At 43.0% G+C, this 15,093-nt stretch overlaps 1 protein-coding gene across 1 annotated transcript in view; it reads right to left on the reverse strand.

The window, feature by feature from the left end:
• Window positions 1–1,106: 1,106 nt before the first annotated feature.
• Window positions 1,107–15,093, reverse strand: part of LOC105897536 (troponin I, slow skeletal muscle-like) — a 26,188-nt gene continuing 12,201 nt past the window's right edge. The window contains exons 2-6 of the mRNA XM_031583389.1: window positions 3,728–3,795; window positions 3,097–3,228; window positions 2,613–2,702; window positions 1,880–2,044; window positions 1,107–1,501 (exon numbers count right to left, since the gene is read on the reverse strand). Of these exons, the coding sequence (XP_031439249.1) occupies window positions 1,415–1,501; window positions 1,880–2,044; window positions 2,613–2,702; window positions 3,097–3,228; window positions 3,728–3,795 (542 nt within the window). The 3' untranslated portion in view covers window positions 1,107–1,414. The remainder of the gene's footprint in view (window positions 1,502–1,879; window positions 2,045–2,612; window positions 2,703–3,096; window positions 3,229–3,727; window positions 3,796–15,093) is intronic.

Genomic DNA, 15,093 nt, shown 5'->3' on the forward strand with positions numbered 1-15,093 from the left:
GAGAGAGAGAGAGAGAGATGTGCACGGTCTTTTGATTTGTTGAGTCATTGCCAGTGTAACATGGGTTTCTTCCTCCCTTTACAACAGAGCAGGATGTCATGCCCAGCTGCAAGCCTGTAGGCCAGGCCATCAGTGTGACTGTGTGTGTCTGTGTGTTTGTGTGTGTGTGCGTGTGTGTGTGTGTGTGTGTGTGTGTGTGTGTGTGTGTGTGTGTGTGCGCGCAACAGTGTGTTGCAGTGTGTGAGTGTATAACCTGTGTGTGATACTGTGTGAGTGTGTGTGTGTGTGTGTGTGTGTGTGTGTTTGTGGCCTGCAGAGAGTTTTTGCTCGCATATGTGTGAGTGTGTGAAGACTCCCCTCTTCCTGTTCTGGCTGCTTCCTCCCATCTGCCAGACAGGGTTTGAGATGACCAGGCACCTGGACCCCTGTGTGCAGCATGGCCTACCTAACGCTCTCACACACCGCCCTCAGATCAGTAATATGTTTATGGAGTCCAGGTGAGGTCCATCTTAGATTGAGTCTGCTTTCACCTGGGAAATGAAGTTCTGTTGTGCTGTTTAAACATCAACTTATGCATGATAGTCTATGGCTCTGGATCTTCCTTTTATGAGGGAAAAGATTTAGCATTTAAAGAATTTGAAACATGTTGACAAGAACAGACCAGGAGAAACCAGCAGCTGAGTGTGTTTGATTCCAAGGAACCTGGAAAATGGATGAACACTGAACAAAATGTATAACTGAGCATTATGGCAAACATATAAATATGTGACTGTGGCCATCGGTATTAAACTGTTTAGGTGCTAATGCTGAAATGTCTGTCATCTGCACAGGCCCTGAGCAGTTCTTTAAATTTGATTTAAATATCTAGAGATGCCTTTGTATATCAAGTCTGAAAAATTCATTGCATACAACAGGAAGAATCCTTATCATGACATGATGTACTGTTTTAGCGCCCTCTGCTGGGTGGAATTGCAGCCCTGGTTTCTTGAAAAAAAGAGCAACCAGTGTTTCTCCCTGAGTTTGGAGGTGTAGCGCCATCTACTGTTGAAGGATCTTAGAGAATTCTCTCAAGAGGGATAATTATTAGGTACACATTTTACCAGTCATTTTATGGTCGTTTTTTTAGTTTATTAAAGATACATAAAAGTAGCACATTCAAAGGATTATCTTTCCTTTAAATGTGCATAACATGAGAGATGTGTTTGCACTGTGGACATATATAACACACCCATCCCTCTGTTCTTCATCCTCCAACATCAACAGTGAACACATCCTCATTATCCACAGTTGTTCATATCTGTTTGCTTCACAATCAGGAGAGCAATTATCTCCCCCTACAGGATGTGTGCAATACTACAGCATAAAATATATATCCATGGAAGAACATAATGCCCAAATCTCTGTGTCTTTTGGTCTACTTCTCTGCGTCGAACATCTTCTTTCTGCCGTCCATACCTGACATGGCCTCCACATTCTTACGCCAGTCTGTCACCTCTTCCTTCTGCAGGGATCACGTGAACACACACACACACACACACACACACACACACACACACACACACACACACACACACACACCCACACAGTGTGAAGTGAAGAGCCACAAGATGCTATAAGATATGGCTATTAAATAAATAACTTTTGAAGTGTTCCCAGAGAGAATGTCCACTGTAGAACTTTATGATTGGCATTACTCCAAACAGAAATAAACTATTGAATTCATACACTATCCTTGCTTTTACAGACACACACACACACACCCTCTTCTGACCTCTGCCACTTGTGACCCCTATTGGTCATTTGTATGTGTGCAGCTGCACATCTCCTTTGAACCCAGGTCAAATTTGACTTCATATTACACTGATGAAACAGAACTCACCTTCTCCTCCTCCTTCTTGACGGTCTTAAGGTTGGCCTTGAAGTCTGCTTTCGTGGATTTGGCTTCGGCGAATCCTCCTAGCATGTCTCCGGACTTCTTTACCCGCTTCAGGTTGGGTCTCTTCTTTCCCTTCAGGCTAACGACCTTCTCGTTCAGGGTGTTGAGCTGAGGGGCAAACACATGAGGAAGACGTACTGAGGGCATTTATTAGAAACAGCTGGCTTCACTCGGCAACAAGTGTCCATGACTACTGTGTTTGTGCATACAACACTACTACAAGACGTCAATACGCATTTTATGTTAGTACACGTTATAACTAGATACATGTTGGTTAAGGTTAGTGATGTTTGCCAATATCGACATAAAATAAATAGTTTTTCTTTTCTTACTTAAATACTGTAAGGACCAGGAAGGTCTTTGGAGTTCCTAAGGTTACAGTGTCAGTGACTATATATGCACATTTGATGGGCTCCAATTTTGAAGACAGTGATGCAGTGAAACCATTATCTTGACAATTTCTTGCATTTACATGTTATAGGATATTGTTTATTATTATTTTCTCTCCCTTTAGGGCAAGCACATTACGTCGTTTTGCCGCAACACTAAAACCAAATGCAACTTCAACAATCATAAAGTCCTAATATGCATATTGACTCAGTTTGCTACAACACAAGCACACAAAACAAATAGTTTCCTGATTTTCCCCAAACACAATGACGAGTTAGGCAATTACCTCGACATCATTCCGAGCCACCCTTATTTCCAGATCATATCGCGCCTCATCCACGATGTCAATCTTTCGGTGCAATTCTTTGCATAGCTCCTGGGAAGAGATGATTCATGATGCAATCTGGAGAATTAATGCAGAGCTCAACCTAATAACAACAGCATTCTCAGATAACAGCCTAACTGAGGCGAATGCACTCTCATAAAAGACAATGCCATCAAGAAGCCCCGAGAGTTCTTTTGCTAGTCTCTGCAAAGCTCCAAGAGGTTCCAGTGAGAATTGTCAGATAAAGGATTTTTTGTAGAACCCTATTTAATTACTTTTTGGATCTCAGCTTTGTATATTTTCAGCTGACAGGAACTCCTGGAACTACACAATGGTTCCTTAGCATGGGAAAGGTTAAATAGAACCTTCAATAGAACTTTTCGTGGTTAAATATTCTAGAATGCTCTGTGGTCTTTGTTCTTGGTTCCCTATCCCAACCTGGTACCTGCAGCTTCTCTACAGAGAGGCCTGAGAGTTTGAGTGGGGGTGCGTTTTCTTTTAGTGTGTTTTCTCTCTCCACGCTCTTGTCCTCTTCCTCTTGTACCAGCAGCTTCTCACCCTTCCTTAGGATTTTGGTCTGGGAGTGGAGGTCAGGTGGACCAGAGAGAAGAGAAGAGTACTCAGATTTGAAGAGAAAACTGATAACTGTTGGCATTTTAATCAAAACAAAGGCTTTTCATACTTATCTTTAAAAACATGAAATATGCAGATGTGCTTTTCATTTATTTGTTCACACATCTCAAAACTTAAGATGGCTTTATGCAGACACACAGTTATTTATTTAACATCTTAAAACTAATACAAACTGAAATATGCAGGCACTTCACCAAAGAGAATTGGCTGTCACATTTCTTCTGGAGAACTCATGCAAGCTTCCAGTGAATATAAAAACATTTCAAACACAACTCTTACACCACAACACCAGATTCAAAAATGAAGTATGGTTGCTGTATAATACATCTTAATAACTTTTAGCTTCACACCAATCTTTAACGGTCATTTAAAATAGATTAAGTGCCTTATGAAAACTTCTGAACAATTAGTGTGTGGAGAGGGAATTAAAGAACATAAAGTACCTTTAACAGCAGCCGGCGGGTGGCTGAGTACTTTGACTTCTTCTGCAGTGGGGGAGGGGTTGGGGGACATTAAAAAATGTAATTTTATTTTGTTATTATAGAGACATCGCTGTGACAGCAGCCCCATCTGTTAAACCCACAAAGCCGTTTCAGTCCAAAGTGCTCAGGAGCTATTAAGGCGATGAATTGGCAAATCTTCCAGCTATCTCGAATAGCCATTTATTTTTTACAATGTAAAGATGCTGGTGTTGGTTAAATTGCTACCTATTTCCTATCATTTGTCATGCTATTTACTTGTCTATAAAATGCCAACAAGTAAGATCGCAGCCCAAGTCAAAGAAGAAGAAAAAAGCGTTTTCTAATCAATAGCTTTCGGCAGAATAATTAAACAGTTAGAGAGCGACTGGGAGCATTTTTAAAAGGGTGAGTTTGGGACAACAGCAAACACAAAAGAGGCCTCACATACGTATATAACAGGGATGAATTGATTTCAGACACGGCTGACAAACAGGGAGATACACTGAGTTAGTAAGACAGCAAACATACACTGAAACATACACACACAGACCACAGATTAAAGTAAAGTAAAGAAACAAGGGAGATATTTTATTGATGGAGTATGGCCATTTTTGAGTATAACAGAAAAAATTAAATAAAATATACATATATGAGAAAAATACTTTGGAATTTCACATCAGCAATAATGGTGAGGTTATAGGCAAATGTCCCCTGAGAAAATATTATAAATAATATATATTAATATAATAATAATATAAATATTGTAGAGACTCTAAGATCCACTAGTCAAAGGGTATAATCTGAGGATGTGTGCATGTCATTTTGAGCTGCTGAGCACCTCCAGGGTAGACTCTTGAGGTACCAACATTAAGAAGCCAGTGAGAACATGCATTAGGGCATTAGTGAAAGAAAATGTCTGAGTGATTTGTTGGTGTCTGAGGTTTGTCTAGACTAGCCCATCAATGGAATGGAAGTATTCTGTCCAGGTGTGATATATAAACAATGATGGCACCTCTAAAGGCTCATGACTAGACACTGGAGTGGACGCCAGGAGAGTTGTCCTTCACACAGGAAGAAACAGAGGTGCGCTTCAGTGTGCAATAATACGTATTGTGAAGCAACACTCTTTCTGTTAGCTAATTGAATCTCCCACTTCAGGTTTTCCCACTTCAAGTCTTGTAACAAATGACCACATGCTTACCGTGGGTGTTCACAAAGGACAGGTCACTCAAACATGTCCTGTACACAGACACAAAAACCCCATTCAAAAACTCCATGCAATGTGTGTGGTGAAATTCATACAGGCAAAAGTGAGAAGGTGAGGCCCAACAGCATTCGGGGGACATTTGACAAGCGGACAGAGACTCCACATGACCCGAGCCAATGACAACACAGAGTCATTTCCCTCCCTCCCTCTCTTTCACTCTCTGTCTAAAATACACACAGAGACACACACACACGCACCACACACACACACACACACACACACACACACACACACACACACACGCACACACACACACACAGACACACACACACACACACACACATACACACACACACTATCACACACTATCACTCCTCCTAACTGCCTGCACATACCGACTTCTAAAAGTGAAGGTTAGTGGTTTAGAGTTATTTGCCTTTGAAATATATCTCTCTATATATATTAGAAAGTTATTGAAGTAGATAAATAATGTCAACAGATGAACTTGGCTTACCGGTCTTTTCAAGAAGAATTGAGATCATAAACAAACATAAACACATAAGCGTAAACAAACACACCAGATGGTAAACATTCAGAATTGATTTATTATTCTACACCTAATGCTCACCAAAGACTACCTTTAGTAGCCCTCTCTGACATTCAACAGTACAGTACACCTCTCCTCATTTTCAGCTCGTTACATAAGATATATATTACGATATATAGCGAGTAGTTTCAGGAACAATACACACACACAAACTATTAACGTGCATCTTTGATCTCTCTCTCTCAAGAATGCATGGATACACACACGCACACACACACACACACACACACACACACACACACACACACACACACACACACACACACACACACACACACACACACACACACACACACACACACACACACACACACACACACACCCACACCAAAAATAGTGGACTGAAAATACTTGTCACAATATCAAGGTTTTGATTTACAGTGGTCTGACAAGCATCCAGTGCTGTGATACAGCAGTAAAACACACACACGCACACACACATACTTACCCTTCAGACATAGTTGTCTGCTCTGTTGCCTGACCTGTAAAGAAGCCCAAACACGCCCGGTCAATATTCCAGAGTGCTGTCATATCGACACATCACAAGCATAGCAAAACAGGCGCCACCCTTAGGTCAAGGATTAGCATTGTTCTCCATATACATCCAGTCTCTCACAAGAGGACTTTAGCCAGGGTGACCAACCACAAATATCTGCCTTTGTATGCGCATGACCTCAGAGACAAGCCTGTGGCCTAAACCTTGCCTTAAGACAGGGCCAGGCCATTAAACTGCAGTAATGGGCAAATTATCTAAAAGGCCTGTTGGGTAACTGTACTGTGAAACTGAAAATTACGCTTATGGAAAAATGTGATTTCAGCTCTGCTAAACAGGAATTAGAAAAATACCATGAATCAAAAAAAGCTGAAAACTGACAATTACAGGGTTTATTTTTCACATAATGGTATCAAAATGTAGGAAAATACATTTTATCAGTGCACTGGTGTAAAATGTAAAATACCCCATTAACAAACAGGTCACACAAAGAGACATGACTTATTTTGTTCTGGCAAATCTTTTAGCCTCTCGGGTTTATAATGATGATTTTCCACATGAATGTGGGCCCCAATGAATGGGATATCCCTGTGTGATGCTCTCTATTAAGCGGTGTGAAGGGTAATGCTTCATCACGTAAATAAATATTCAATAACAGGTTCGGTAAATTAATTAAGTTTTGCTTTAAACATAAACGAGCAATTAACACATGAACTAACATTTCCCACAGAACATTATAAGACTGAAAATGACGCCGCCATGTCGAGAGGGGGGCCTTCATAAATAGTCATGTGAAGCAGCGCTTCTTTTTATAGGCAGCGCTTAAATTATTTATTTTCTTTCTCCGGTGCTTTGTATTACAGGGTCAAGCCTCAGTCCCCTCTAAGCGCAGTTGAGAAGTGTAACTGTAATAGAGACAATTAGAGGGCATCCTCGGCGGACGCTCCAGACAGTGACCTCTGACCCCTGCGGACACCTCCCAATACCTCTCATCCCCTTCAGGCCAAAGCCCCCATTAGAGTCTCCGCCGAGAACAGGGGAAATAAGGACAATGGCTGTTAGTCACAGTCAGAGAGAGGGAGAGGAAGGACAAGGAGAAAGAGAGAGAGAGAGAGAGAGAGAGAGAGAAGGTGAGGGAGAAAGGAGTGAACAAGAGGGAGGGTGATGGAGAGAGCGAGAGAGATAGAGGGAGATAAAGAGAGATAAAGGGAGCAAGGGAGAGATGGTGAGGGATGGGGGGACGAGTGTTACAGACACATGGGGGAAGCAGAGACATAGATAAAGGAGAGAGACAGAGAGAGAGACAGACAGTGGGGGAAAAAAAAACACCTTCAGTCTTGACCTTCATGCCCCAGTGGATGGATTCACACTCAGGGCTCAAGTGAATTAGACCCTTGGCCATGCCATCAGACCAAACCTCTCAAAAGAACGACAGGAAAAAAAAGCCTCTTGTAGCGGTTCTGATATGCCAATGCCACTCTGCACGTCAGGAATGACGTCTGTGATTCCACATTTCAAATGTGACATCCATTAACATGAGTCATGGGACTCACCCAGTCATACTCCCCCATGATGCCCCTTTCTTCTCCTCCATGCTCCACCTATTTAAATAATCACACTTCCTTCTCCTGACCCCAGTCTAATGTCGCTGCATAGCTCTGGACTTTTGAAACTATTGAATCAGTGAACTGTGTAGCTCTGCTTCTTCTCACCATTTAACTTCACCTGTATGACATTAGACTGTGGGGGTCATCGGTGACCTTCATACTGACAGGCGGTTGACTGATCACACGGACCCCTCTCCGCTGCGTTCTGCGATTACAGAGGACATACGCTGGGGTCACTGCGATCTCATAATTAAAGCTTGATTCAATCCAGCGTACGAGGTGTTTACACTACAGGTGCCTGAATGAATGAATGTGTTAGAGGTCAAACCACATCCACATTCAGGGAAGATTTTAAATGGCAGAGTAAGTCATCTGCTGCCATAAGTGAAGTGATAGAATGCTTCAGAAATAGAGTTTTTCTGTTTAAGGAATGGAACAGTATTATATTATAATAATTTTATAATTATTATATAATATTACAGTATAATTATTATATAATATTATAGTACCTTTGTTAATTGATCAATTAACACTAATTAGAGTAGCATAACATAGCATGAATACTACATTCATAACCAAATATACCTAAATTGTATGTAATTACAAAGTAATATGCAGCAGCACACAAATACTCAGTAGAGTATGTTACACTGTACTTCACTCTACTTCACAGCTACTTCACTTCCTGTCCTTTACAACCAGGGCACTTTAATATAAACTGTAGCCAGGGACACATTTCTAAAAGCAGCCATTTTCTGCATTTTAGACGGGCACCTCTGGTGGTGTCCTGTTGCCTGAACTGACTGGTGACATTGAACTGGTCCCTTGATGGAAAAGTGACAGAGCCTCGTTAGATGAGGGCACAGAAAAACCGAACGCCGGTTTGTGCCAGGGCTGTGGACCTGGCATAGCTGTCTCTCTTCACCCTGACGGTGGGGGGAGGGGTGGGGGGTGGGGCAGATGGGACTCTTGTAGGGGCGCGTGATTTGTGGCACAGGTGACATTCACTGACTGCAGAGTCAAGGTCATGTTAAAAGAGTTGTTCCTGCCACACCAGTACACAAACATGCACCTAAACACGGACATAAAACCGCACACACTTGTGCGTACACACACACACATGCACGCACACACACACACACACACACACACACACACACACACACACACACACACACACACACACACACACACACACACACACACACACACACACACAGTTAGCACAGAGACATAAGTTCAGACTCAAACCTACCCACCCTCACACCAAAAATCAGACACATGATTACACAAACACACACACAAACACACACAGAAATCAAGCCCAGGTTTCAGTTTGCCACCTCCCCCTGCAGTAAGAGAGTGCTGAGGAGGAAGCAATGCACTGGTTTACGACCTCTGTCTCCCTAAGCCGTAAAAACCTGTTTATTTACAAGGGGCACACACAGTAAATACCATCCATGCAGTGATCCCAGAGCCTCTGCCAGGCATTAAAGAAACACCACACGGCTCCTTCACATCTCAAATACATCCAACTACGCCTGAACAATGCTCTCGCTCTCTCTCTCTCGCTCTCTCTCTCTCTCTCTCTCTCTCTCTCTCTCTATCTATCCCTTTCAGTCTCTCGCTCCCTCTGTGTGCTGAAAGCCCAGTTGTCTAGGAATCACTACTCAAAAACATGAACACGTCCCCAAGCAAAATATTTTACACTTGCTCAAACATCACTAACACTCTGACCCTTACAAGAGTGGTTGGAAGGTGGGGGGTGAGGGACTAACAGTCTTTTTTTTTCCTTCTCTCTCTCTCTCTCTCTCTCCATTGCTTTGTGTCTCCATTTTTTAGAGAGAGAGAGAAAAAAAACATATTTTTCTCAACGGTCGCTGTGCACAGGAGACTATAAAAGAGACATCTATCAGTGTGTCTGATTTCATATAACCATCTCAGCATCAGTTTCTCTCCATTAATGGTGACACATGTCTGCATGAAATCACTTACCTTAGAGGAGAGACGGCTGTTTGGCTGTGGGAGGATTGCTTGAAGCTGAGATTTGTGAAGATAAAGGCAGAAGGTGATTCACGTAGAGTGATTTAATGCCTCTCCTCCGGCTAATATAGTGACCATGCGCTAGCCCAGCAGGAAGAGTCTGGTGAATCCAAACTCCAAACACTCTTTTACACACACACACATACACACACTCTCTTTTACAAGGACACTCACTCTTCTACACACACACACACACACACACACACATTCTTTTACACACACGCACACACATATGACCTGTGATGACACTTGAGTACCCTGCAATTCTTTCTGCCTCGACCCCCTTCTGACACCCCTCCATCATGCAACACAAATACACACACACACACACACACACACACACACACACACACACACACAAAGCGGTCAAACAGCGGTCTGACCTACCCCAACACCTGGGTGTCCCACTAGCTCCTCCAGCTTCACAAACACACATATATACTCTCTCCCCCATCTCTCTCTCTCTCTCTCTCTCTCTCTCTCTCTCTCTCTTACTCACACACACGTTTGACTAGCCTCATCTGGTTGCCCTACAGAGACCCTCGCCCTTATCTTTATTAATGGATTGTCAAGGTTGGTTTCAAAGCAGGGACATGACGCCTGAACCGAAGAATAACCTCCAAACACAGACAAACAGATATCCCCAAGAACAGGGACAGGTCCGTTTGAATGAAAACAGTTTTCATTTTTACTCGTAGTAGAAGGAAAGAAATGCAGAAGTGCAGTCCGACACATTCAACAGAGAAAAAGGAAAATGTGTTATGTAGCTGACACAGACGGACTACTCCATTATGCTGCTGTAAAATGACTGAGCTCCTCATTCATATAAACTATACTTCAGGAGACAAACACAGAGTGTGGTCTGATACATTCAACGGAGCAAGAGAGCGAGAGAGAGGGGGAGGGGAGAGGGAGAGAGAGAGAGAGGGAGGGTGGGAGAGAGAGAGAGACAGAGAGAGAGAGAGGGGGAGAGAGAGAGAGAGAGAGAGGGAGAGAGAAAGAGAGAGGGATGTTCTACGCTAGATGGCTGCTCAATTCTTCAGCTAATCCACCATTGTAAAATTATTTCCCCCCTCACTCATGCAAACAGAAATAGCTGCTATGCACCACACCCGCTGCAGGCGATGACCTACCTAAACCTATGTGTCCTAAAGGAGGCCCATCTGTCCCTCAGTGTCCCATATCACACACACACAAACACACACACACACACACACACACACACACACACACACAGAGACACACACACACAAAGTAATACAAAGTAATACACACAAGAAGAATGCACATGTTCACTTTGGAATGCATGTCCACACACGCACTCATTCACACACACACACACACACACACACACACACACACACACACACACACACACACACACACACACACACACACACTCACGAACTGTCTGTCTTTCTTTCTCTCTCTCTCTCTCTCTCTCTCTCTCTGTCTCTCTCACACACACACACACACTCTCTCTCTCTCTCTATATATATATACATCTCTCTCTCTCTCCCACACACACATACATTCTCTCTCTCTCTCTCTCTCTCTCTCTCTCACACACACACTCTCTGTCTCTCTCACACATACACACACACACACACAACACACACACATACACAATCTCTCTCTCTCACACACACACCCTGACACATACACACATGGCACAAGACCATGATATATAACGGGCTCATATATCAACACCTGTAATGCCATACCATGTCTGAATCATTTTAGTTACAATGATGTTCAAACAGCAGGTGCAAACATGTGGAGTAGAGGTGCATGCACACACACACACACACACACACACACACACACGCACACTCACACACACACGCTCTCTCTCCCTCTCTCTTTCTCTCTCTCTCACACACACACACACACTCACAGACACACACATGCATAAATACATACACACACACACACACTCGCATGCACATACAAGCAAACACAGAAAAACACACACACACACACAATCACACACACCCTGTATCTAGAAACAAAGACAAAATGTACTTCAAAGAAACACTTGGCACCCTTGATAAATAGAGGGTGCTACAGCACTAAACAAATCCACTCCATTACAATAGTTTTCTTCATCCTTCACAGATTCTGTGCTATTTATAAATCAAATTGCAAAGATATGGTTGATACGGTATGAAATATTTTACACAAGTGTATGATTAATGAACAGAAAATACAGAAATAAGACTGCATTGATGTCACACACTGACACAGGTAAATACAACATTGCTTTTTTTAGCTCTGGCACAGCGGAAGTGACAGTGAGCTGACTGAGCTGTGTGATGTTGAGACCTACTACACACTCACATGCTGTATGTCAAAGGGTTCATGTCATTGCTGAAAGAAAACCTTTAAAGATGCAGTCCGCGATTCGGTTTGGCGAAAGGTTGTTGACATTTGAGTTCAACAGCCAGTCAAATTACACCCCTGCCTTCCGTGCGTCTGGAGCACTGTATTGATTGGCTGGGATTGTTTACGGCTCAGTCCGAGCCACTATGTTTGTTTCCCATTTACAGAGCCAGGGCTGTGTATAAACACCCAAGTTTTTCTGAACACAAGCACTGAACAGACAGGTGTTGGAGGACTGTGAGGAGCAATTTGCTGAATTTTACAAAAAATGTGTGGGATTAGAATAGCGAACTGTACCTTTAAAGCTCAGTTCACAAAACATGCCATCATGTTCTGAAAGAAATGTAGGTGTCTGATGTTTCTAGATGTTTCTGATGTTTGTGTTGCCTTGCTGTCAGTACATGCATCAAGGGGTTAATACATTGAAATATAAAACACAGCCTTGAATATTATAAGAGAATAGGAGGAATCCACTCTGACATAAGTTGGTGAATATTCGTCTTTGCCGGCCTCAATGCATTGCAATAGAAAATCAGTCTCTCTTCTCAGTCGAGTCGAGTGCTCAGATACAAACGTGCATAATTGTTTAATTGAGCATTTTATGGGTCCTGCCTGACACCATAACTCAGGCAGGCTGGAAGGAACTGCGCTGGCAAATGAGCCCAGAGTTCAGCGAAGCACAGCTTTAATTACAGGTGAATACCACGCCGAGTGATGAGACGGGGGCCTCGTGCCGAGCACGTCTCTCGCCATGGCAACGGAGAATTCGAGGAAAAGCCCTATCCTGTGCTTGTCGTCTCCTTTCTGATAACCTTCTGGAGAGTGACAGAAAGAGAGAAAGAGAGAGAGAGTGACAGAGAGATAGAGAGAGAGAGGGGGGGGGGGGTGGAACAGAATCACATGGAGAAACTTCTTCCATGGAAGTATGTGTCATCAGTTGGGCATGAGTGTCATCACCTTGCCAGTGAACAAGACAGAGAGAGACAGAGAGAGAGAGGGAGGGGGCGAACGAATAAAAAAGTAGAGAGAAGGAGAGGGGGTGAGGGGAGAGGGGGGAGAGAGTGAGAGAGAGAGACTGAGCAGATGGAGATAGAGAGATAGAAGAAGAGTGACATACACATAAAAAATAGCAGACTGAAAGAGAAACATTTTCACTGAGGGTGAAAAAAGGTAGAAAAGAAAGAATATTCTGTTCAAAGCTTAAAATGAATGCACAGAATCACATGTTTCTTGTTTGTGTGTATGTATTTGCCTGTGTGTATATGCCTACCTGAACAAGAATCTTGGGACACATCTCATCAATGACATCTGTCATTGGTGGTGTTGATGGACAATTACAGGTGATTCCTCAAAGGGACACACACTGTTATCACACGACTGTCACACACAGGCAGATACACGAGGGTCAAGACCAGATATATTTTATACACATACACACACATGCACACACACACACACACACACACACACACACACACACACACACACACAAACACACACACGCACACACACACAAACAAACACACACACATACAGAAACACACAGAAACATACACACACACACAGAAACAAACACACACACACTCACACACGCGCGCGCACACAAACAGGCACACACATTTCCAAGAACAGCTCCAGGTCATGCTTTTGTAATGTATCTAATTTTAGAGGTTAAGCCCCACCACTTACTGCAAAACACACACAGTCACAGACACAGATACAGACACACACACACACACACACACACTCACACACACACAAGATGGCCTTGTGGGTGGTATTGGCTAATCCAGCGAGCAAACATGGTGTGTGTGTTTGTGTGTGTAAGCAAGTGTAAAGTGAAGCCCCGTAACACTCCACGCCTGTGTGGTGTGTGTGAGAACAGATAAAAATGATTTCATGCCCCCAGCATGCGAGAAACTGATAATAATCTTCCCTAGCGCTTTCTTAAATCACTCGGATAATGCCTCCCATTAAACCGTAATAGGTGGGTCACTGATGCTGAAGAGCCTCCCATCACAGCTCTTAGTCCTGGAGAATTAACAGAGACATTTGCACTTCGCACAGGAGAAATAAAAATATCCAGGGGCTGTGAGCACAAAAATATCTCGAAGCTAAAACTAGCGCCTAACGGCTAGAATAAAGAGGAAATAAAATATAGCGGCCATTTGGGTACTAATTTTAATATCGCAACATCTAATGGCAGAGCTATTTCAATGATGATAAATATCTCCTAAATCTGTTTGAAATTAGGGGTACTAAAAGGACACTTAATCCACTGCAAACAAATCAAACACATCCTTCAAAATGTCTGTTTTAAGAAGTCTTTGAAGTAAGTACCGACATTGAGCTTCAGAGAAGGTTACCTCAATCATCAAATAATTCCCGAGTGGCTTGATGGTCCCTCCTCTACAGAACAGCAAGATACCTTTGTGGATACTTGTGACGGAGGAATCACTTGGTTGGGCAGGTTTTAGCTGTATTTAAGTGTTACGTCTTGGGGCTAAGCTTAAATACTCTGTGAATACGACCCAAGAGAGACATGGCTACTGAACGCATAAATGGATGATCTTACTGCTCAGAGGGAAGTTGTGTTGTGCTGTTGATACTTCAAGCAGAGATTTCTCATCGTTGAGCTGAAGGGACACTCTTGGGGATATTTGCGATGTTCTGCTTCAAGGTGCGTATTTGGAAAAAGGCTAGGAAGAAGGGAACAGAAAGAGATGGAGAGAGGTGGAGAGAGGGAGAGAGAGCTTGAACGATAGGAGAGGGTAATTTACAACCTAATGAAGAAAGTGAACGGCACCCCTTTCAGCCACACACACAGACACACACACACAAAAACACACACGCACACTCACACAGACACACAGACATGTACGCGCGCATACACACACACACACACACACACACACACACACACACACACCTTGGGCCTGCACCATGCTGCTCTAATTCTAATTAGAATGAATTAGCATAACCATTTTCCGTTAAGTGCCTCCCAGGTGA

Source organism: Clupea harengus, chromosome 16, assembly GCF_900700415.2.
Source record: "Clupea harengus chromosome 16, Ch_v2.0.2, whole genome shotgun sequence".
NCBI lineage: Eukaryota > Metazoa > Chordata > Actinopteri > Clupeiformes > Clupeidae > Clupea > Clupea harengus.